At 43.9% G+C, this 23,960-nt stretch overlaps 1 protein-coding gene across 2 annotated transcripts in view; it reads left to right on the forward strand.

Moving 5' to 3' along the window:
* LOC109870908 (rho GTPase-activating protein 6) overlaps positions 1 to 22,731 on the forward strand; it is a 67,632-nt gene extending 44,901 nt beyond the window's left edge. For both annotated transcript variants that reach the window (XM_020461608.2, XM_031801109.1), the window contains exons 4-13: positions 1,558 to 1,820; positions 3,564 to 3,759; positions 3,954 to 4,009; positions 4,841 to 4,991; positions 8,082 to 8,230; positions 9,362 to 9,541; positions 18,038 to 18,135; positions 18,963 to 19,225; positions 19,337 to 19,411; positions 19,519 to 22,731. In XM_020461608.2, the coding sequence (XP_020317197.2) occupies positions 1,558 to 1,820; positions 3,564 to 3,759; positions 3,954 to 4,009; positions 4,841 to 4,991; positions 8,082 to 8,230; positions 9,362 to 9,541; positions 18,038 to 18,135; positions 18,963 to 19,225; positions 19,337 to 19,411; positions 19,519 to 20,138 (2,051 nt within the window). In that variant the 3' untranslated portion in view covers positions 20,139 to 22,731. The remainder of the gene's footprint in view (positions 1 to 1,557; positions 1,821 to 3,563; positions 3,760 to 3,953; positions 4,010 to 4,840; positions 4,992 to 8,081; positions 8,231 to 9,361; positions 9,542 to 18,037; positions 18,136 to 18,962; positions 19,226 to 19,336; positions 19,412 to 19,518) is intronic.
* The last annotated feature ends 1,229 nt before the right edge of the window (positions 22,732 to 23,960 follow it).

The raw sequence follows: 23,960 nt of genomic DNA on the forward strand, positions 1-23,960 counted from the left end.
GGTTGGTGGCACCTTAATTGGGGAGGACGGGCTCATGGTAATGGTGGGAGCGGGTTTGATGCCATTCCATTCGCTCCGTTCCAGCCATTATTATGAGCCCTTCTCCTCTCAGCAGCCTCCACTGTCTCGGAAAGTATATATAAAAGGTGAGATATTTCACTTCGCCATACCATACAATGACAATATTGGGGGATTCTCAAATTCTCTCCATCACTACAGCATATTTGAGAAAAGTGTCTTGCGTGTAGTCAGTGATAATATTGATGTTGATCTTTCAGTGTAGATAAACATGGCTCTTTTTAGTTGGAGGCTGTGGGACAGACACCGAGTCCTCTAGACCTTTGTTCATGTCCAGCTGGGTTCCGTTATCTCACACACTGGCCGGGCCATCCGTTGACTCTTTGATCCGTTTCACTGGAGCTATGTGGAACTCACTAGAGCAAGCATTCTCAGCTGTTTCAACCCACCGAGCTCTGAGAGGAAAATATACTGTAGGAGCCTCCTCCTGAAAGAGCCAGGGCTACTTCAACAACTGCACCACAGGAGGGTGGTTGGCACCTTAATTGGGGAGAACGGGCTCAATCAGTGGAATGGTATCAAATACATCAAACATATGGTTTCCATGGTTTCCAGGTGTTTGATGCCGTTCCATTTGCTCCGTTCCGGCCATTATTATGAGCCGTCCTCCCCTCAGCAGCCTCCACTGATCAGCACTGCCAACTGCTGCCCAGCCTTCTGCTACAATGTTTACATGAATGTGAGTTCTCTCTGTCGCCTGGGCGGTCAAGGAAAGAACAAAAACAATCTTGAGAAGTGGCTTGGTCATCCCAGCCAAACCTCGGTCATCCCAGCCTAACCTCTGTCATCTCAGCCTAACCTCGGTCATCCCAGCCTAACCTTGGTCATCCCAGCCTAACCTCGGTCATCTCAGCCTAACCTCGGTCATCCCAGCCTAACCTCAGTCATCCCAGCCTAACCTCAGTCATCCCAGCCTAACCTCAGTCATCCCAGCCTAACCTCAGTCATCCCAGCCTAACCTCAGTCATCCCAGCCTAACCTCGGTCATCCCAGCCTAACCTCAGTCATCCCAGCCTAACCTCAGTCATCCCAGCCTAACCTCAGTCATCCCAGCCTAACCTCAGTCATCCCAGCCTAACCTCAGTCATCCTAGCCTAACCTCAGGCATGGACAACCCTAGCCCACCTCCGCTCTTTTTTAAATTTTCTCTCCCTGTGTTTAAAGAGACACGTCCCAAAGTATGCGTCCCCTGACTGGGTATAGTGTATACATGGTACGGATACTGTTTAGGCTAAACACTGCATTTCCCCAAGGACCTTCAGATATGTTTTTATATAGATAAGAGTTTTCAATTAGAGGGCCTATGGGAAATGTAATTATGATCATTTTTTAAATAAGGAAGCATAGTTTATAGCCATCCAGGCTTTACTGCACAGTTACAGTACGTTACTTCATACTTTGAAGCAAGTCTTGAATTTAATTGAATGCTGAATTTATGAATATTAACTCCGGGTCCTCCCCTTTCCCCTCGCATCATAGAGGCAATGCCCCAGGCCTTCGGCATACTTCTGTCACAAGTGATCTCTAACGATCGCACCCACAAGCAGCGTCAGGAGCCCCAGCGCGAGGAGCACCGTGACCCCAGTGACCTGGTGTCCTCCCTGCTACACCTCACCTCACGGAAGAGCACCAAAGACAAGGAGCTGTCCAGCAGCAACTCGTCTCTCAGCTCCACCTCTGAGACGGCCACTGAAACACCGTCACCCAGCACACCCGAAGCAGCAACACACACCCGCAGAAGGGTAGGTTTTTACCTGTGGGGGCTGTTCTAACAAACCTATGGTATGAGTCTGAATGTATTCTGTTATATCCAAAGCAACTTGTTCATATAATTTTATTTGACCTTTTCTTAACTGACTTGCCTAGTTAAATACAAACTATTATCTTCAATGACGGCCTAGGGACAGTGGGTTAACTGCTTGTTCAGGGGCAGAACGCCAGATTTGTACCTTGTCAGCTCGGGGATTTGAACTTGCAACCTCCCAGTTGACTAGTCCAAAGCTCTAACCACTAGGCTACCCTGCCACCCCATATAACTTGATGGGCAGAGGTAGAAATACCATTGGCCGGGCTCCCACTTCACTTCAATGTATGCCATCCACTTACAGTACGTTTGGGAAGTATTCCCTTTTACACATTTTGTTATGTTACAGCCTTTTTCTAAAATGGATTAAATAAAACCTTTTCTTCATCTATCTACACACAATACCCCATAATGACATCACAATACCCCATAATGACATCACAATACCCCATAATGACAAAGCCAAAACAGTATTTTAAGAAATCTATTTACATAATTATTCAGAATCTTTGATATCAAACTCGAAATTGAGCTCAGGTGCATCCTGCTTCCATTGATCATCCTTGAGATGTTTCTACAACTTGATTGGAGTCCACCTGTGGTAAATTCAACTGATTGGACATGATTTGGAAAGGCACACACCTGTCTATATAAGGTCCCACAGTTGACATTGCATGTCAGAGCAAAAACCAAGCCATGAGGTCGAAGGAATTGTCCGTAGACCTACAAGACAGGATTGTGTCGAGGCACAGACCAGGGGAAGGGTACCAAGACATTTCTGCAGCATTGAAGGTCCCCAAGAACACAGTGGCCTCCATCATTCTTCTATGGAAGAAATGTGGAACCACCAAGACTCTTCCTTGAGCTGGCCGCCCGGCTAAACTGAGCAATCAGGGGAGAAGGGCCTTGGTCAGGGAGGTGACCAAGAACCCGATGGTCACTCTGACAGAGCTCCAGAGTTCCTCTGTGGAGATGGGAGAACCTTCCAGAAGGACAACCATCTTTGCAGCACTCCACCAATCAGGCCTTGATGAAAACCTGCTCCAGAGCTCTCAGGACCTCAGGACTGGGGTGAAGGTTCACCTTCCAACAGGACAATGACCCTAAGCACACAGCCAAGACAACGCAGGAGTGGCTTCGGGACAAGTCTCTGAATGTCCTTGAGTGGCCCAGCCTGAGCCCGGACTTAAACCCCGATCGAACATCCCTGGAGAGACCTGAAAATAGCTGTGTCCCCATCCAACCAGACAGAGCTTGAGAGGATCTGCAGAGAAGAATGGGATTAACTCCCCAAATACAGGTGTTCCAAGCTTGTAGCGTCATATCAAAGAAGACTCAAGGCTGTAATCGCTGCCAAAGGTGCTTCAACAAAGTACTGAGTAAAAGGTCTGACTATTTATGTAAATGTAATATTTAAGTTTTTTATTTTTATATATTTGCAAAAATTTCCAAAAACCTGTTTTTGCTTTGTCATTATGGGTTATTGTTTATAGATTGAATACATTTAGGAATAAGGCTGTAACGTATCAAAATGTGGAAAAAGTGAAGGAGTCTGAACACTTTCCGAGTACACTGTATATAATCCATCATTCCATGCCATGCGCTCGTCGCCATATGCTATCCATCACCTCTCCATATGGCTGTACTGTACTGTACTCACTCAACTATGTGTATCTGGCAGGGAGGAGTGTCTGTGGATTGCATCACTGACCTGGATGACAATCAGTCTCGCCTGCTGGAAGCCCTGCAGCTGTCCCTACCAGCCGAGACACCCAGCAACAGGAAGAAGCAGAGGGACAAGAAGCTTAGCCTCAACCCCATCTATAGACAGGTTCCCAGGGTGGTGGAGATGTGCTGCCTGCATCTGGAGAAATATGGTACACACAAAGGAATTGCCATCATTCTTCAGAAAGTGCTACGCATATTGGGCCCGATTCAAAGTTGTAGTGAGCGCAGACGACACAGACTTTCATGTAAATCGTTCACTGAAGTCAATGGAGGATATGACTTGTACACATTTTCCCTGTTGGTGTCACATCAAATTTGCCCTTTATTTCTCCATGTAATTTAGGTCTACAGACAGTTGGCATCTTCCGTGTAGGGAGCTCAAAGAAGAGAGTGCGACAGGTGAGGTTTCTCTGGAAAATGCTGATGAACACATCGATGAGGTGCTCATCAAAACACACTGTGAAATTCCTAGTGTGTTTCTAGTGTTAAACTGTGGAGGGTGGGATGTTGTCTCCAGTCCAGTATGTTTCTAGTGTTAAACTGTGGAGGGTGGGCTGTTGTCTCCAGTATGTTTCTAGTGTTAAACTGTGGAGGGAGGGATGTTGTCTCCAGTCCAGTATATTTCTAGTGTTAAACTGTGGAGGGTGGGATGTTGTCTCCAGTCCAGTATGTTTCTAGTGTTAAACTGTGGAGGGAGGGATGTTGTCTCCAGTCCAGTATATTTCTAGTGTTAAACTGTGGAGGGTGGGATGTTGTCTCCAGTCCAGTATGTTTCTAGTGTTAAACTGTGGAGGGAGGGATGTTGTCTCCAGTCCAGTATATTTCTAGTGTTAAACTGTGGAGGGTGGGATGTTGTCTCCAGTCCAGTATGTTTCTAGTGTTAAACTGTGGAGGGAGGGATGTTGTCTCCAGTCCAGTAGGTTTCTAGTGTTAAACTGTGGAGGGAGGGATGGTGTCTCCAGTATGTTTCTAGTGTTAAACTGTGGAATGTAGGCTGCTGTCTCAAGTATGATTCTAGTGTTAAACTATGGAATGTAGGCTGCTGTCTCAAGTATGTTTCTAGTGTTAAAGTGGAGGGATGGCTGTTGTCTCAAGTATGTTTCTAGTGTTAAAATGTGGAGGGATGTCTGTTGTCTCAAGTATGATTCTAGTGTTAAAATGTGGAGGGAGGGCTGTTGTCTCCAATAAGTTTCTAGTGTTAAACTGTGGAATGTGGTATGCTGTTTCCAGCTCAGAGAGCAGTGTGACCTGGGAATGGAGGTCCAGCTGGACGAGGCTAACAGTGTCCATGATGTGGCCGCGCTGCTTAAGGAGTTCCTGAGGGATATGCCTGAACCCCTGCTGACCAGAGAGCTCTACACCGCATTCCTCAACACCATGTGTGAGGAACACAGACACACGGGCTTGGCCACACACACACACACACACACACACACACACACACACACACACACACACACACAGACTTGGCCACACACACACACACACAGACTTGGCCACACACACACACACACACAGACTTGGCCACACACACACACACACACTGGCCTGGCCACACACAGACATACACACAGACACACACACACACACACACACACACACACACACACACCCTGGCCACACACAGACGTACACACACAGACTTGGCCACACACACACCCACACACTGGCCTGGCCACACACAGACATACACACAGACACACACACACACACACACACACACCATGGCTACACACAGACGTACAAACACACACACACACACACACAGACAGACACAAACACATTACTAAACCCATACTTTACGCTCACATCTAAACTTCATACCACAATATGACACACAATCTCACCACCACACTTCACACAGCCTTCATCACTACCATGAACAGCCCACATTTACCCCATACCCCACATTCATGTACACTTCATACACTATATAACTCAATTGCTTCACCACAATCTAACCACAACACTACTCATAGCCTTAATCAACCCAATGTGTGAAGGGTTTAGTTATGCCTACAGTGCCATGCAAAAGTATTCATCCCCCTTGCCGCTTTTTCTATTTAGTTGCATTACAACCTGGGATTTTTATTTGGATTTCATGTAATGTACATTCACAAAATAGTCCAAATAGGTGAAGTGAAATGAAAAAAAATTACTTGTTTAAAAAAATTCAAAAACATTAAAAATGGAAAAGTGGTTTGTGCATATCAAATCAAATCAAATCAAATGTATTTATATAGCCCTTCGTACATCAGCTGATATCTCAAAGTGCTGTACAGAAACCCAGCCTAAAACCCCAAACAGCAAGCAATGCAGGTGTAGAAGCACGGTGGCTAGGAAAAACTCCCTAGAAAGGCCAAAACCTAGGAAGAAACCTAGAGAGGAACTAGGCTATGTGGGGTGGCCAGTCCTCTTCTGGCTGTGCCGGGTGGAGATTATAACAGAACATGGCCAAGATGTTCAAATGTTCATAAATGACCAGCATGGTCATATAATAATAAGGCAGAACAGTTGAAACTGGAGCAGCAGCACGGTCAGGTGGACTGGGGACAGCAAGGAGTCATCATGTCAGGTAGTCCTGGGGCATGGTCCTAGGGCTCAGGTCAGTTGAAACTGGAGCAGCAGCACGGCCAGGTGGACTGGGGACAGCAAGGAGTCATCATGTCAGGTAGTCCTGGGGCATGGTCCTAGGGCTCAGGTCCTCCGAGAGAGAGCGAGAAAGAGAGAAAGAGAGAATTAGAGAACGCACACTTAGATTCACACAGGACACCGAATAGGACAGGAGAGGTACTCCAGATATAACAAACTGACCCTAGCCCCCCGACACATAAACTACTGCAGAATAAATACTGGAGGCTGACACAGGAGGGGTCAGGAGACACTGTGGCCCCATCCGAGTATTTGTATTTACCCCCTTTGCTATGAAGCCCCTAAATAAGATCTGGTGCAACCAATTACCTCCAGAAGTCACATAATTGGTTAAATAAGGTCCACCTGTGTGCAATCTAAGTGTCACATGATCTCAGTATGTATACACCTGTTCTGAAAGGCCTCAGAGTCTGCAACACCACTAAGCAAGGGGCACCACCAAGCAAGCAGCAATATGAAGACCAAGGAGCTCTCCAAACAGGTCAAGGACAACGTTGTGGAGAAGTACAGATCAAGGTTGTTGTTTTTTTAAATATCTGAAACTTGAACATCCCATGGAGCACCATTAAATCCATTATTAAAAAAATTGAAAGAATATGGCACCACAACGAACCTGCCGAGAGAGGGCCGCCCACCAAAACTCACTAACCAGGCAAGGAGGGCGTTAATCAGAGAGGCAATAAAGAGACCAAAGATGAACCCTGAAGGAGCTGCAAAGCTCCACAGCGGAGATTGGAGTATCTGTCCATAGGACCACTTTAAGCCATATAATCCACAGAGCTGGGCTTTACGGAAGAGTGGCCAGAAAAAAAGCCATTGCTTAAAGAAAAAAATAAGCAAACACGTTTGGTGTTTGCCAAAAGGCATGTGGGAGACTCCCCAAACATATGGAAGAAGGTACTCTGGTCAGATGAGACTAAAATTGAGCTTTTTGGCCATCAAGCAAAACACCAAGTCTGGGTCAAACCCAACACCTCTCATCACCCCGAGAACTTCATCCCCACAGTGAAGCATGGTGGTGGCAGCATCATGCTGTGGGGATGTTTTTCAATGGCAGGGACTGGGAAACTGGTCAGAATTGAAGGAATGATGGATGGCCCTAAATACAGGGAATTTCTTTGAGATTTGAGATTGGGATGGAGGTTCACCTTCCAGCAGGACAATGCCCCTAAGCATACTGCTAAAGCAACACTTGAGTGGTTTAAGGGGAAACGTTCCAATGTCTTGGAATGGCCTAGTTAAAGCCCAGACCTCAATCCAGTTGAGAATCGGTGGTATGACTTAAATATTGCTGTACACCAGCGGAACCCATCCAACTTGAAGGAGCTGGAGCAGTTTTTCCTTGAAGAATGAGCAACAATCCCAGTGGTTAGATGTGCCAAGCTTATAGAGACGTACCCCAAGAGACTTGCAGCTGTAATTGCTGCAAAAGGTGACTCTACAAAGTATTGACTTTGTTGGGGTGAATAGTTACAGTATGCACGCTCAAGTTTTCAGTTTTTTTGTCTTATTTGTTTCACAATAAAAAAATGTGCATCTTCAAAGTGGTAGGCATGTTGTTTAAATCAAATGATAAAACCTCCAAAAATCTATTGTAATTCCAGGTTGTAAGGCAACAAAATAGTAAAAATGCCAAGGGGGTGAATATTTTCACAAGCCACTGTACACTACAGTAGTTTGTTATTAAGAAAGCATACACTTCATACACCAAGAGAGTATACCTGATTCCTATACCGTCTGTATTGTAAAACGTGTCTGTACCTGTACCTGTGAGAATGAGAGAATGATGAGTTGTGTTGATGGTTGTCTTCCTCTGCAGTACTGGACCATCCAGACCAGGAGAGCACCATCCAGCTACTGGTGTATCTGCTGCCGCCGTGCAACAGTGACACCCTGCAACGCCTCCTGGAGTTCCTGGCCACGGTGACCGCCCACGCAGAGGACAGTCGGGACAGGGACGGACATGAGGTGTGGAATGGACAGGGCAGGCAAGGACTTGAGGGTAGGACACGGCAGGACAGGAGGACAGAATAGGAAGACTGGAGGACAGGGCAGGAGGACAGGACACGGCAGGACAGGAGGACAGGACATGAGGGCAGTGCAGGGAAGGACAGGACATGAGGGTAGGACACGGCAGGACAGGAGAACAGGATAGGATGACTGGAGGACAGGGCAGGAGGACAGGACATGAGGGCAGGACATGGCAGGACATGAGGAAAGGGCTGGAGGACAGGGCAGAGCATGACAGGATGAGAGGTTAGTAGTGTAATTAATTTACTCAGGTTTACGGTCCATTTCTCATTTTGTCTGAGATCAACTTTCATAGATGAATGTTGTAGTTTTTCCCCATGTTGGTTATTTATGATTCATGACTAGGTGATGAGTCATATTCATCTATCGAAATACTGCAAGCATTTTACATTACAGCGCAGACTACATTGTCATTAGCATGCTAGTAATAGTACTTCCACCACCCCAAATGAGCGCAGAGAGGAGTAACAAATTGACGGACTTTATAGCTTTATTCATGTTGACAAGTGCGGCTTAAGTGAGTATTAATTCCCACACTCCTCTCGGTTTGAATATGTATACACCTCTGTGTGTCAAGAGTCAACCATGTGCATGAATTGTTTTCTATTGCTACCATAATCATAATTGATTTTTTAAAATTATCTGTATTAATAACTGCTTATCCATGTTAATTTTACATTAAACTTAAAAGACCAGAAAGTCATCTGACGTTTTTATTCAGTGTTACCTTAACTAATCCTTCCAGTTAACCTCCATCACCCTAACCTTCAGCATAGTCCTGATTTTTCCTGTAACCACAAAAGATCAGACGAAAATGTCTTGCTAACAATCACGTACTTGGCCTGTGAGGCTGTGAGTTGTGGGGCCTGCTGGCCAGACAGCCAGAATGAGATCAATTCAGGCTTCATTATCCTGTTATTACTGGGGATTTCATGACGATGCATAACAAACTGTTCATGTCCTACCGAGCAGAAGGAGCTCATGTTTGCCAGCACTGGCAGGAGAGCTTCTCAGAAAGGTGTGTGTGTGTGTGTGTTTTTGTGCTCATTGTCCCACTGCTGTCTTTAGATCACCGGGAACAAGATGACATCACTCAACTTGGCCACCGTCTTTGGGCCCAACCTTCTACACAAGCAGAAGAGCTCGGACAAGGAGTTTACTGTTCAGAGTGTTGCCCGGGCAGAGGAGAGTACAGCCATCATTGGCGTGGTACACAGCATGATCACCACGTATGAGACCCTCTTCATGGTAAGCTATTCACTTATGGAAAACACTGTAACATGGCACCAATAGATGGATATATATAAGTGTTTATCACACTAGATAGAGAACAGAGTACAAAATTGGCACAGCTGACAAACAATTGAACTCTCTTAGTCACTGCTCTCCTTTCCTAGAATAATTGTTCTTAGGGGAATTGTGCTTAAAGGGATACTTTGGGAATTTGGCAATGAGGCCTGCTATCTACTTCCCCATGGATTACATTTTTATGAAGGAAATTAGAGGTAGTGTCTGCTAGCAGATACCATAGACTTCCAGTCATTGTGGTAACGCTACTATAGTTAGTCATTGCAGTAGTTCTAGTTAGGAATGTCCTTCGAACTGCACGCAGAGACAAAAAAAAATGGTAACCACAAGTTCATCTGACTCTGGGGAAGTAGATAAAAGGACCTCATTGCCAAAATACAGATGTATTCCTTTAATAGAGTGGCTCCATCTAATGAAATGTAAACATGCATTTTATACGTTTTGGAGAAGGCCTAAGCCTTGTAAAACCAAGCTCCACAGAGAAGATCATCAACTCCTGCCTTTGTTATTCACTCCTGTACGGGTCCTTATAAGGTCCAGGAAAAGGAGGACTATGGATTTGGACATACCGATTACAGTGGTTTTACAGTTTCTTTCCAGACCAAGCTCTATTTTTCTTAAAGGGGCAATCCTCAGTTGAAACAATAACAAAGCACTCACACCGCCTCTGTTATGGTAAAAAGTTGAGGGATGGACATGGAGAAATGCAGTCACTCTTAAATTCATAGACAGAGCTATTTTTGACGCAATGACTGACCACTCAATATATCAACAATATAGTTAAGCATATTTTGAAGCTATACACAGTTTTTGCTTACAGTGCATTCAGAAAGTTTTTTGTTACATTACAGCCTTATTCTAAAATAGATTCAATTGTTTTTCTTCCATCCTCAATCTACACACAATATCCCATAATGACAAAGCAAAAAAGGGTTCTAGAATCCTTTTGAAAATGTATAAAAAAAATGTCAAACTGAATTCACATTTACATAGGTATTCAGACCCTTTACTCAGTTGAAGCACCTTTTGCAGTGATTACAGCTTCGAGTCTTCTTGGGTAAGACGCTACAAGCGTGGCACACCTGTATTTGGGGAATTTCTCTCATTCTCCTCTGCAGATCCTCTCAAGCTCTGTCCAGTTGGATGGGGAGCGTTGCTGCACTGCTATTATCAGATCTCTCCAGAGATGTTCGATCAAGTCCGGGATCAAGTCCGGGCTCTGGCCGGGCCACTCAAGGACATTCAGAGACTTGTCCTGAAACCACGTTGTCTTGGATGTGTGCTTTGGGTCGTTGTCCTGTTGGAAGGTGAACCTTCACCCCAGTCCGAGGTCTTGAGCGCTCTTTAGCAGGTTTTTATCAAGGATCTCTCTGTACTTAGCTCCGTTCCTTACTAGTCTCCCAGTCCTTGCCGCTGAAAAACATCCCCACAGCATGATGCCACCAACCCCATTCTTCACCGTAGGGATGGTGCCAGGTTTCCTGCAGACGTGATGCTTGGCATTCAGGCCAAAGAGTTCAATCTTGGTTTCATCAGACCAGAGAATATTGTTTCTCGTGGTCTAAGAGTCATTTAGGTGCCTTTTGGCAAACTCCAAGCAGCTGTCATGTGCCTTTTACTGAGGAGTGGCTTCCATCTGGCCATTCTACCATAAAGGTCTGATTGGTGGAGTGCTGCAGAGATGGTTGTCCTTCTGGAACGTTCTCCCAATGTCCACAGAGGAACTCTAGAGCTCTGTCAGAGTGACGATCGGGTTCTTGGTCACCTCCCTGACCAAGGCCCTTCTCCCCGATTGCTCAGTTTAGCCGGGCGGCCAGCTCCAGGTCTTGGTGGTTCCAAACTTCTTCCATTTAAGAATGATGGAGGCCACTGTGTTCTTGGGGACCTTCAATGCTGCAGAAATGTTTTGGTACCCTTGCCCAGATTTGTGCCTCGACACAATCCTGTCTCGGAGCTTTACGGACAATTCCTTCGACCTCATGGCTTGGATTTTGCTCTGACATGCACTGTCAACTGTGGGACAGTGCATGTCTCACAGTGTGCCTTTCCAAATCATGTCCAATCAATTGCATTTACTACAGGTTGACTCCAATCAAATTGTAGAAACATCTGATTGAAGATCAATGGAAACAGAATACACCTGAGCTCAATTCCGAGTCTCATTGCGAAGGGTCTCAATACTTATGTAAATAAGGTATTTCAGTTGTTTTATTATTATTCAATTTGCAAAATCTTATAAAAACCTGTATTCGCTTTGGCACTATGGGGTATTGTGTGTGGATTGATAAGGAAAACATTTAATTTAATAAATGTTACAATTAAGCTGTAATGTAACAAAATGTGGAAAAATGGAAGGTGTCTGAATACTTTCAGAATGAACTGTACATATTATCAAAGCATGTTGGAGCATCTGGGGACTCACTCCTCATGACATGTGCACTGAACAAAAATAGAAACACAACATGTAAAGGTCCAATTTATCATGAGCTGAAATAAAAAAATCCCAGAAATGTTCCATAGGCACAAGTTTTGTCCATAAATTTGTTTACATCCTTGTTAGTGAGCATTTCTCATTTGCCAAGATAATCCATCCACCTGGCAGGTGTGGCATATCAAGAAGTTGATTATTTAAAACCTCTACGGGATCAGTGTCCCTAAACCGGGACGGTTGTTGCTAATGTGACTAGAATGTCGTTGTATAAAACAGCCAACTTTCCAGGACATAGATGGGCAGAAGATTACATTATTGTTAATCTAACTGCTGTGTCTAATTAACAGTAGCTATTACAATGAAAAAATACCATGCTATTGTTTGAAGAGAGTGTAAAACAACAAACCTTTTATCACGGCAACTGGTTTGATACATTCAGTAATCTTGCTCTTATTTGTCATCCCGAGGGTCCCAGAGAAAAATGTAGCATAGTTGTGTTTGATAAAATCCATTTTTATGTTCAAATGTAGCAACTGGGGTCTACAGTTTTACCCCACTGATGTCTCTGGCTCCATACCCACCCCACGTGCCTTCACTTCCGGCGCTGACAGAGATGGCCGCCTCGCTTCGCGTTCCTAGGAAACTATGCAGTATTTTGTTTTTTTATGTGTTATTTCCCCCCCAAGCAGACACATCGACGGCCCTGAAAGAACTTCATTGGACTCTATGTAAACTGGAAACCACATATCCTGAGGCTGCACTTATTGTAGCTGGGGATTTTAACAAGGCTAATCTGAAAACAAGGCTCCCTAAATTCTATCAGCATATCGATTGTGCTACCAGGGCAAAACCCTAGACCACTGTTATTCTAACTGCCGCAAGGCATTTAAGGCCCTCCCCCGACCTCCCTTCGGTAAAACTCCATTTTGTTGCTCCCAGCCTATAGACAGAAACTAAAACAGGAACCACCCGTGCTCAGGTCTGTTCAACGCTGGTCCGACCAATCTCATTCCATGCTTCAAAATTGCATCGATTACGTGGACTGGGATATGTTCCGCATTGCGGCGAACAACAACATTGACGAATACGCTGATTCGGTGTGCAAGTTTATTAACAGGTGCATCGGTGATGTTGTACCCACAGCGTCTATTAAAACATTACCCAACCAGAAACCATGGATTGATGGCAGAATTCGTGCAAAACTGAACACGCAAACCACTGCTTTTAATCAGGGCAAGGTGACCGGAAACATGACCGAATACAAATAGTGTAGCTATTCCCTCCGCAAGGCAATCAAACAAGCTAAGCGTCAGAACAGAGACAAAGTGGAGTCGCAATTCAACGGCTCAGACACGAGAGGTATGTGGCAGGGTCTACAGTCAATCACGGACTACAAAAGAAAAACCAGCCCCGTTGCGGATCACGATGCCTTGCTCCCAGACAGACTAAACAACTTTTTTGCTCGCTTTGAGGACAATACAGTGCCACTGACACGGCCAGCTAGCAAAACCTGCGGGCTCTCCTTCACTGTAGCCAATGTGAGTAAAACATTTAAACGTGTCAACCCTCGTAAGGCTGCAGGCCCAGACGGCATCCCCGGCCGCATCCTCAGAGCATGCACAGACTGGCAGGCTGGTGTGTTTACAGACATATTCAATCAATCATTATCACAGTCTGCTGTCCCTACATTCTTCAAGAGGGCCACCATTGTTCCTGTTCTCAAGAAAGCTAAGGTGACTGAGCTAAATACCGACCACCCTGTAGCACTCACTTCCATCATCATGAAGTGCTTTGAGAGACTAGTCAAGGACCATATCACCTCCACCCTACCTGACACCCTAGACCCACTCCAATTTGCTTACACCCCCAATAGGTCCATAGACGATGCAATCGCCACCACACTTCCCTAACCCATCTGGACAAGAGGAATACCTATGTAAGAATGCTGTTCATCAATTACAGCTCAGCATTTAACACCATAGTACCCTCCAAACTCGTCATTAAGCTCGAGACCCTGGGTCTCGACCCCACCCTGTGCAACTGGGTCCTGGACTTCCTGACGGGCCGCCCCCAGGTGGTGAGGGTAGGTAACAACATCTCCACCCCGCTGATCCTCAACACTGGGTCCCCACAAGGGTGCGTTCTGAGCCCTCTCCTGTACTCCCTGTTCACCCACGACTGCGTGGCCATGCACGCCTCCAACTCAATCATCAAGTTTGCAGACGACACTACAGTGGTAGGCTTGATTACCAACAACTACGAGACAGCCTACAGGGAGGAGGTGAGGGTGTCAGGAAAATAACCTCATATTCAATGTCAACAAAACAAAGGAGATGATCGGGGATTTCAGGAAACAGCAGAGGGAGCAGTCCCCTATCTACATTGACGGGACAGTAGTGGAGAGGGTGGAGAGTTTTAAGTTCCTCGGCGTACACATCACGGACAAACTGAAATGGTCCACCCACACAGACAGTGTTGTGAAGAAGGCGCAGCAGCACCTCTTCAACCTCAGGAGGCTGAAACAATTTGGCTTGTCACCAAAAACACACAAACTTCTACAGATGCACAATTGAGAGCATCCTGTATCACCGCCCACCACCGTACGGCAGCTGCTCCACCCATAACCGTAAGACTCTCCAAAGGGTAGTGAGGTCTGCACAACACATCACCGGGTGCAAACTACCTGCCCTCGAGGACACCTACACCACCCGATGTCACAGGATTTTTTAAATATATTTTTTTAACCTTTATTTAACCAGGCAAGTCAGTTAAGAAAAAATTCTTATTTTCAATGACGGCCTGGGAACAGTGGGTTAACTGCCTGTTCAGGGGCAGAACAACAGATTTGTACCTTGTCAGCTCGGGGGTTCGAACTTGCAACCTTCCAGTTACTAGTCCAACGCTCTAACCACTAGGCTACCCTGCCGCCCCATGTCACAGGATCTTAGATATTGTTAGATATTACTGCATGGTCGGAACTAAAAGCACAAGCATTTCGCTACACTTGCATTAACATCTGCTAACTACATACATATTTGTATGTGACAAATAAATTTGATTTGATTTGACCCGGCCACTGGGAGTGTGTAAAGTTACATTTTTTATTACCAAAGCATTTTTATATGTTCTCTATAGTTATGTACTTGAAGAATCATAAATTATCAATTTGGCACATTTAGGCAATCTCCTGGCAGACTTGATACAACATTTTGTGCAGTAATGTAATTCTTCACTGGATCAGTCTGAAACTTTGCACACACACACACACACACACTGTTGCCATCTAGTGGCCAAAATCTAAATTACACCTTGACTCCTATCTGAAAGTATGGCCATTCTCCTACATTTCAATGATGGAAAAATACAAAATAGAGAAAACATGTTTTACCAGATCTAATGTGTTATATTCTCCTACATTCATTTCACATTTCCACAAACTTCAAAGTGTTTCCTTTCAAATGGTATCAAGAATATGCATATACTTGCTTCAGGTCCTGAGCTACAGGCAGTTAGATTTTTTTAGATGATAATTGAAAAAAAGGGTATGATCCTTGAGGTTCATGATCATTACACAGGTGCACCTTGTGCTGGGGGACAATAAAAGGCCACTCTAAATGTGCAGATTTGTCACACAACACAATGCCACATATGTCTCAAGTTTTGAGGGAGTGTGCAATTGACATGCTGACTGCAGGAATGTCCACCAGAGCTGTTGCCAGAGAATTGAATGTTAATTTCTCTTCCATAAGCTGCCTCCGACATTGTTTTAGAGAATTTGTCAGCACGTCCAACCGGCCTCACAACCACAGACCACGCGTCGTGTGGGCGAGCAGTTTGCGATGTCATTGTTGCGATCAGAGTGCCCCATGGTGGCGGTGGGGTAATGGTATGGGCAGGCATAAACTAGAGACAGCAAACACAATTGCATTTTATCGATGGCAATTTGAATGCACAGAGATATCGTGACGAGATCCTGAGGCCCATTATCGTGCCATTCATCCGCTGCCATCAACTCATGTTTCAGCATGATAATGCACGGCCCCATGTCGCAAGGATCTGTACACAATTCCTGGAAACTGAAAATGTCCCAGTTCTTCCATGGCCTGCATACTCACCATACATGTCACCAATTGAGCATGTTTGGGATGTTCTGGATCAACATGTATGACAGCATATATGACAAGCGTGTTCCAGTTCCTGCCAATATCCAGCAACTTTGCACAGCCATTGAAGAGGAGTGGGACAACATTCCACAGGCCACAATCAACAGCCTGATCAACTCTATGCAAAGGAGATGTGCTGCGCTGCATAAGGCAGATGGTGGTCACACCAGATACTGACTGGTTCTCTGATCCACGCCCCTACTTTTTTAAAAGGTTTATGTGACCAACAGATGCATATCTGTATTCCAAGTCATGTGAAATTCATAGGGCCTAATGGATGTATTTCAATTGACTGATTTCCTTACATGAACTGTAACTCAGTAAAATCTTGGAAATTGTTGCATGTTTCGTATATATTTTTGTTCAGTGTATTTTGGTTTCTGATATGGTACGACCGTTGATCTTAGCTCATGAGGCATTTGTACGTTATATTCTTCAAGAATCAATGTCATTAATTTGATAAGACCATAAATAGATGGAATAGATAAAGCAACCGTGGATTTCCTCTTAACTTGCTCTATTTTTCTTAACATTAGTCTGTGGGATCTTTCAACACAAAATATCTCACAACCATCCCTCCCTTTCCATTGCATTGCTTCATCTAAGCTATATACACTACCGTTCAAACGTTTGGGGTCACTTAGAAATGTCCTTGTTTTTGTCTAGGTTAAAAAAACATCAAATTGATTAGAAATACAGTGCAGACATTGTTAATGTTGTAAATGACTATTGTAGCTGGAAACGGCAGATTTTTTTAAATGATATCTACATAGGTGTACAGAGGCCCATTATCAGCAACCAACACTCCTGTGTTCCAATGGCACATTGTGTTAGCTAATCCAAGTTTATGAGCAAGAGGACAAGTACATTAGAGTGTCTAGTTTGAGAAACAGACGCCTCACAGACACTCCAATATACTTTTCCTCTTGCTCAGTTGTGCACCGGGGCCACCCACTCCTCTTTCAATTCTGTTAGAGCCAGTTTGCACTGTTCTGTGAAGGGAGTAGTACGAGCGTTGTACGAGATCTTCAGTTTCTTGGCAATTTCTCGCATGGAATAGCCTTCATTTCTCAGAACAAGAATAGACTGACGAGTTTCAGAAGAAAGTTATTTGTTTCTGGCCATTTTAAGCCTGTAATCGAACCCACAAATGATGCTCCAGATACTCAACTAGTCTAAATAAGGCCAGTTTTATTGCTTCTTTAATCAGAACAACAGTTTTCAGCTGTGCGAACATAATTGCAAATGGGTTTTCTAATGATCAATTACCCTTTTAAAATTATTAACTTGGATTAGCTAACACAGTATGCCACTGGAACACAGGAGTGATGATTGCTGATAATGGGCCTCTGTACGCCTATGTAGCTATTCCTTAAAAAATCTGCCGTTTCCAGCTACAATAGTCATTTACAACATTAACAATGTCTACACTGTATTTCTGATCAATTTGATGTTATTTTAATGGACAGAAAATGTGCTTTTCTGTTAAAAATTAGGACATTTCTAAGTGACCCCAAACTTTTGAACGGTAGTGTGTATATATTAGCATGTGTTAACCAATGGTGCAATAGCTTTAAACTTTACTTGAACCACTTGCTTATTATACATCGTCTGTAGGAGACATTCTTGTTTCAGCTCTTGTAGTTTAGCGTTTCAGAGTACAGACATATTTACATTATTGTGTCAATATCTGTCTCAACACTTGGCCTACATCTGAGCCGCTTGATTTACAGTGAAGGACTTAGATATCCAGTTTAAGCCAACAGAGAATGAGATAGATGTAACAACTGTCTGTTCAGCTGAGACGTCTAGTTAAGGATTGTGTGTTTCTGGCCCTTCCAGGTGCCGCCTGACCTGCAGAATGAGGTTCTGATGAGTCTACTAGAGACGGATCCTGACGTGGTGGATTACCTCCTGAGGAGGAAGGATTCTCAGCACTCGTGAGTGTGTGGCCTTTTGTGTGCTTAGATATGGAGGATTGGACGTGATGCTGTGCCTCTGCCAAATGGGCATCAGGTGCCTTAGTAGTTAAGAGCATTGGGCCAGTAACTGAAATGTTGCTGGTTTGAATCCCTGAGCCGACTAGGTGAAAAATATGTCCTTAACCCTACTTGCTCTGGATGAGATAACATCTGCTACATGACAAAAAATGTAAAAGCTCTGTGAAAATCCTGTACAGTGATGTATGGGGCTCTGAGAAGGTACTCGAGCACCCCCTGGTGGTATTATTGTGTATTTTCACTTCTTACCTAAACATCATCGTGATGACATATTGTTTCAGTTTTCTTACCTAAACATCATCGTGATGACATATAGTTTCAGTTTTCTTACCTAAACATCATTGTGATGACATATAGTTTCAGTTTTCTTACCTAAACATCATCGTGATGACATATAGTTTCAGTTTTCTTACCTAAACATCATTGTGATGGCATTTGGTTTTAATGTTCTTACCTAAACATGAGATATTACTGCACTGTTGGATCTAGGAACACAAGCATTTTGCTACACCCGCAATAACATCTGCTAAATATGTTGTATGCGACCAATAAAATTAGATTTCATATAATGTAGTTTCCGTTCTCTTACCTAGACATCATTGTGATAACATATCATTTCAGTTGTCTCCCTTCTCTGTACACCATGGCATACTTTGTAACTAGGGCAATGAGTTGTTCCTGGTCAGATAATACCTACTATGGTAAATCTACTGGTCATCATACGTCTCATTTTACATCATGTCTCTTTCTTCTCCTCTCCCCCATAGTGGTCCAGGCCCTCTGAGGACTGAGGATCCCTTCTCTTTGAGGGAGAGGCGTTGCTCCAGTGACTCCAACAAGGCCTCCAGTGGGGATGTGTCCCCCTATGACAACAACTCACCAGTGCTGTCGGAGCGGCTGCTCTCCCAGCCCCAGGAGGACAGGAACCTCCTCTCTGATAGGCTGTTCAGGGTTCCAGAGCAGTACACACTGGTTGGCCACGTCAAAGGTCGTCCTAGCATCACCTGTCACTCACCATCCACAGGCAAAGGTGAGCTTCCCAATGGTCGAGTTGTTGGTCATTTAATTTCTGAAAATAGCACAATATGCTGTATTGTATATTGCTACTTAGGCTGAGGAATATGTCTCATTCTTCCATTAGACACACCTGATGAACATGTCTGGGGTGCCTGGCATGCCTCTCTAAGGAAAGGGTTTATGGATCATCACATCACTGGTACAATTTTTAAACATAATGTCTCATTCTTTGCTCTTTGAAACTTTGCACCTAGAATAAACATTGTAGACTAGATGTTGATTATGTGTATAAATGGTTTTCCCTAGGTTCCCATGGCGACGTTTCGGATCACGGCTCCTGCGGCTCATCAGAGGGACTCGACCGTCACCAAGGTAACAACAGCAAACTGCCTGTCAGACGAACTTATACCTCATTAGGTGTGCCTGAGTGCAGACCACACCCCCTGGTGATTCGTTGTAGTAGTAGCCCTCTGACGGAGAGAGGGCAAAGACAGCAGGGTACCGACTCATTATTACATCACCGACCACAGGGAAGACCAGAGGCCGGCAGCTCAGAGGACCTCGCACTAAGAGGAGGAGTGTCACAGCCTGCCAGTCCCTCCCTCAGAGGCAGGCCTGGCGGCAGGGTGGATGGAAGGCCTCCCCCTCCCTACCCTGGACCTCTCAGAGGAACACACAGAGAATGTTCTCCCTCCACACCTTCTCTCTCCCTCTCCACGCACCAGTGTGTGATCCCACAGAGCCCCCAACGGCCCCCCCAGGGCAGCTGCAGCCCCAGGAACCGGACTGTGGCCCCTAAGAACCCCTCCTCTAGTCCTCTGGAAGGAAAGGTGCCAGTCAGCCCGGAGTGGCAGAGAGAGAGTTGGCAGATATGGAAGCTCTTATCAACAGACAACACAGACACACTACCAGAGACACTGGTGTGATGCGTTGAGTAGAACCACTAACTTGAACTACTGTGTTACCAAGGGGAGAGGAGGGATGGGGGGGTTCCTGTATGATTATGTTGTTCTGCTACTTACTGAGATGTGCCAATTGTCTGTGAGTAACGGTGTGTTTGTTTGTTAATGTTGTTGTTTCACTCTCCCCATGTTGTTACCTACACTTTTTTCAGAAGCTTGACTCCAACATTTTGTCACTAAGACATACCTTAACAGAGACACAAGTTAACATCACTGAGATGTGACTATCTGAGTCTTTGGGGTGGGGTGGGGGGGGTAGTAACAAAACCCATTATTTTCATACCGTGTCATTTATATGTTTTATAATGGTGTATGAATGAATCTGAATGGATCAGTACTAGTGGCTTACGTACAATGTTCATTTTTATATTCTAATATCATCCTATGAGATAAAATGCTGATATTATAACCAAAATCAAAAATACATTTATCGTATTGAAACAAGAGGTGTCTTTGTGCTATTTCTCTGTTGGTGGAGCTGTTGCCAAACAAATGAAAATCCATTGTGTTTTTGTTACTGCCGTTACACTTAAATGTGATGTTTTGGTCACTAGCTTTTACAGCTAATGTTCATGGCCTTCTGTAACTGATTGTAATAGTCATCCGAACACAACTTTAGCTGATTCTAATATTCATCCATTCACTCATCCATTCACAGCTGTAACTGATATTAATATTCATCCATTCACTCATCCATTCACAACTGTAACTGATTCTAATAGTCATCCATTCACTCATCCATTCACAACTCTAACTGATTCTAATAGTCATCCATTCACAACTGTAACTGATTCTAATAGTCATCCATTCACTCATCCAAACACAAGTGTAACTGCCATCCCCCTGTTTTTATTACGATGGGGAAAATGAAACTTGAATATACAGAACATGATGAATGTAATTCCCCAATATTCAAGATATAACCAACGTATGTTAGTTTGTTATTGAATATATCAAGTGTTTTTCTGCCCCCACATCTTAAGGGGAAATGAAGGTACTGCAATATATAAGTCATTACTTTCACTAAGGATTTTGTTGTTTGAATATTTGTTGGCAAATCTTCCCACTGGGCACTCACTGGTTGAATCAAAGTTGTCTCGATGTCATTTCAATTAAATTACATTGCACCAACGTGGAATAGACGTTGATTTGACGTCTGTGCCCAGTGGGTTGTTTGTTTGTCCCGAGTTACAGCTGTCAAAAACGAAAGTGGTTTACACACAACTCAGTTAAATGTGATATTCAATGGAATGGGAGGTTGGTCAGTCAAATGTTAGGTTCAAGTCCCTCTGGAAAAATCATGAAAGGTTGATGTCTTAGGATCTGTTCAGTAAAAATGACCGTTAATGTCTCTGATATGAGGTTGCTTTGCAATGCTAATACGACTTTTTCATTTTGACATTTATTTAACATTACATGCTAATAGTAATGCTTTTGTACCTTGTGCCTCATCAGTATTTTCAATGCAATTAAGCTGCTTTCATTCTGTATATTGCCAGCTTGAACCCTTCAGCCTGATTGTATTACCGTATTGTGCATTTTCCTTTGTCCTCCGTGATGGATGAAATGAGATATTAGTATTTTTATCGTCTTGTTTTCATAATCTGTAAAACTATGCATAGAAACTGAAAGTGGCGTGAAACATTGTGGCAATAACCCCTTACTCTCTTTGAAAAAGCCTTTTAACTCCTACTTCAGAATTTTGTCAGTATCCTCCAACTACTCCAATGCTTGCTTTCGTCTTGCTCTTAATTCTTATGTTCCCATTCTGTGTAAAGGGAAGTCAGGAACAATGTAAGTGGTTCATTCTCTAATGAACTAGAGTGGAAGGTGGCTGTTTTGACAGCTCCTCAGACTCCATAAAAATTTAATTTGGGCACATTTCAACACCCTAATGAAGTGCAAGAGCCAGAGCTGTCTGGCCTGTGAGAGAACTCTCTCACTAACCAGGAAGTGGAACAGAGGGTCCCAGACATAGCCACAGGGAGTTCACCTATCCTCTCCCGGACTGGACCACAGGCAAACTCGCTTCCTGATTACTGCCTTTTTATGACCAACTTTAAAAGTCCAATGCAGCTGTTTTTATCTCAATATCTCAATAGTTGGGGTAACAACCTTACTGTGATAGTTGGGGTAACAACCTTACTGTGATAGTTGGGGTAACAACCTTACTGTGATAGTTGGGGTAACAACCTTACTGTGATAGTTGGGGTAACAACCTTACTGTGATAGTTGGGGTAACAACCTTACTGTGATAGTTGGGGTAACAACCGTACTGTGATAGTTGGGGTAACAACCGTACTGTGATAGTTGGGGTAACAACCTTACTGTGATAGTTGGGGTAACAACCTTACTGTGATAGTTGGGGTAACAACCTTACTGTGATAGTTGGGGTAACAACCTTACTGTGATAGTTGGGGTAACAACCTTACTGTGATAGTTGGGGTAACAACCTTACTGTGATAGTTGGGGTAACAACCTTACTGTGATAGTTGGGGTAACAACCTTACTGTGATAGTTGGGGTAACAACCTTACTGTGATTGTTTTCAATTAAAATGGTCAAAAAGAAACAAAAATAGCTTGTTAGCAGATAGAAATGTATCGCAATCATTTTGCCAGGACTGTCTGTGAGTGGATCGAGAGGGGAAACAAAAAAATGTGCTCTTATTATCTTTCTTTCTTGTTGGTCTATTAACAAAACAGGCTGAAATTTCAGGCGGTCTTTTCAAACAGCTATTACACTAAAACGACATGAGCATTATTGTCACAATTTCACAGTATTTTTCCAACCTCATAGTGTGGAAATATATACATACATGTTTTTGACTGCACTGAGCCTTTAAGTCGGGCAAGTACCATGAAGTCCAAGGAACGGTCCGTAGATCTCAGACATGCATTGTGATGAGGCATATATCTGGGGAAGGGTATAAAGCAATTTCTAGAGTGTTGAAAGTTTCCAAGAGCACAATAATCTCCATCAATTGGGAAATTGAAAAAATATGGAACTACCTCGACTCTGCGCAGAGCTGAATGTCCGACCAAACTAAGCAACCGGGAAAGAAGCACTTTGGACCAAGAAGCCCATGACCACTCTGATAGAACTACAGAGTTCCTTGGCTGAGATGTCTACAGCACTTCACCAATCTGGGCTTTATGTGAGAGTGGCCAGATGGAAGCCACTCCTGAGAAAAAGGCACATGACAGCACGCCTGGAGTTTACAAAACGGCATGGCAAAGACTCTGAGAGCATAAGCCAAAAGATTCTGTGGTCTCATGAGACAAAAACGGAACTGTTTGGACTGAATGCAAAGCGCTATGTCTGGAAAAAAACACACACAGCTCATCACCCGTCTAACACCATTCCTAATTCAAACAATCAAATGAAATCTTATTTGTCACTTGCGCAGAATACAACGTGAAGAATTTACCGTGACTTACGAATCCTTAACCAACGATGCAGTTTTTTATTAAAATGTAAGCAAGATAAATCTGCTAAATAAAATGAAGGAAAAATAATAACACAATAAAATAACAATAAGGAGGCTGTATACGAAGGGTACCGATACAGAGTCAGGGGTACGGGTTAGTCGAGGTAATGGAGGTAATATGTACTGTAGATGTAGGTAGTGACAATGCATAGATAATAAACAGAGTATTAGCAGAGCATGTACAGTGTGTGTAGCGTCAATATGTGCATATGTGTGTGTGTTAGTGTCAGTGTAGTATGTGTGAGTGTGTGGTTAGAGTCCAGTGAGTGTACGTCGAGCCTGTGCAAAAAGAGTCAG

This window comes from Oncorhynchus kisutch, linkage group LG2, assembly GCF_002021735.2.
Source record: "Oncorhynchus kisutch isolate 150728-3 linkage group LG2, Okis_V2, whole genome shotgun sequence".
Taxonomy (NCBI): domain Eukaryota; kingdom Metazoa; phylum Chordata; class Actinopteri; order Salmoniformes; family Salmonidae; genus Oncorhynchus; species Oncorhynchus kisutch.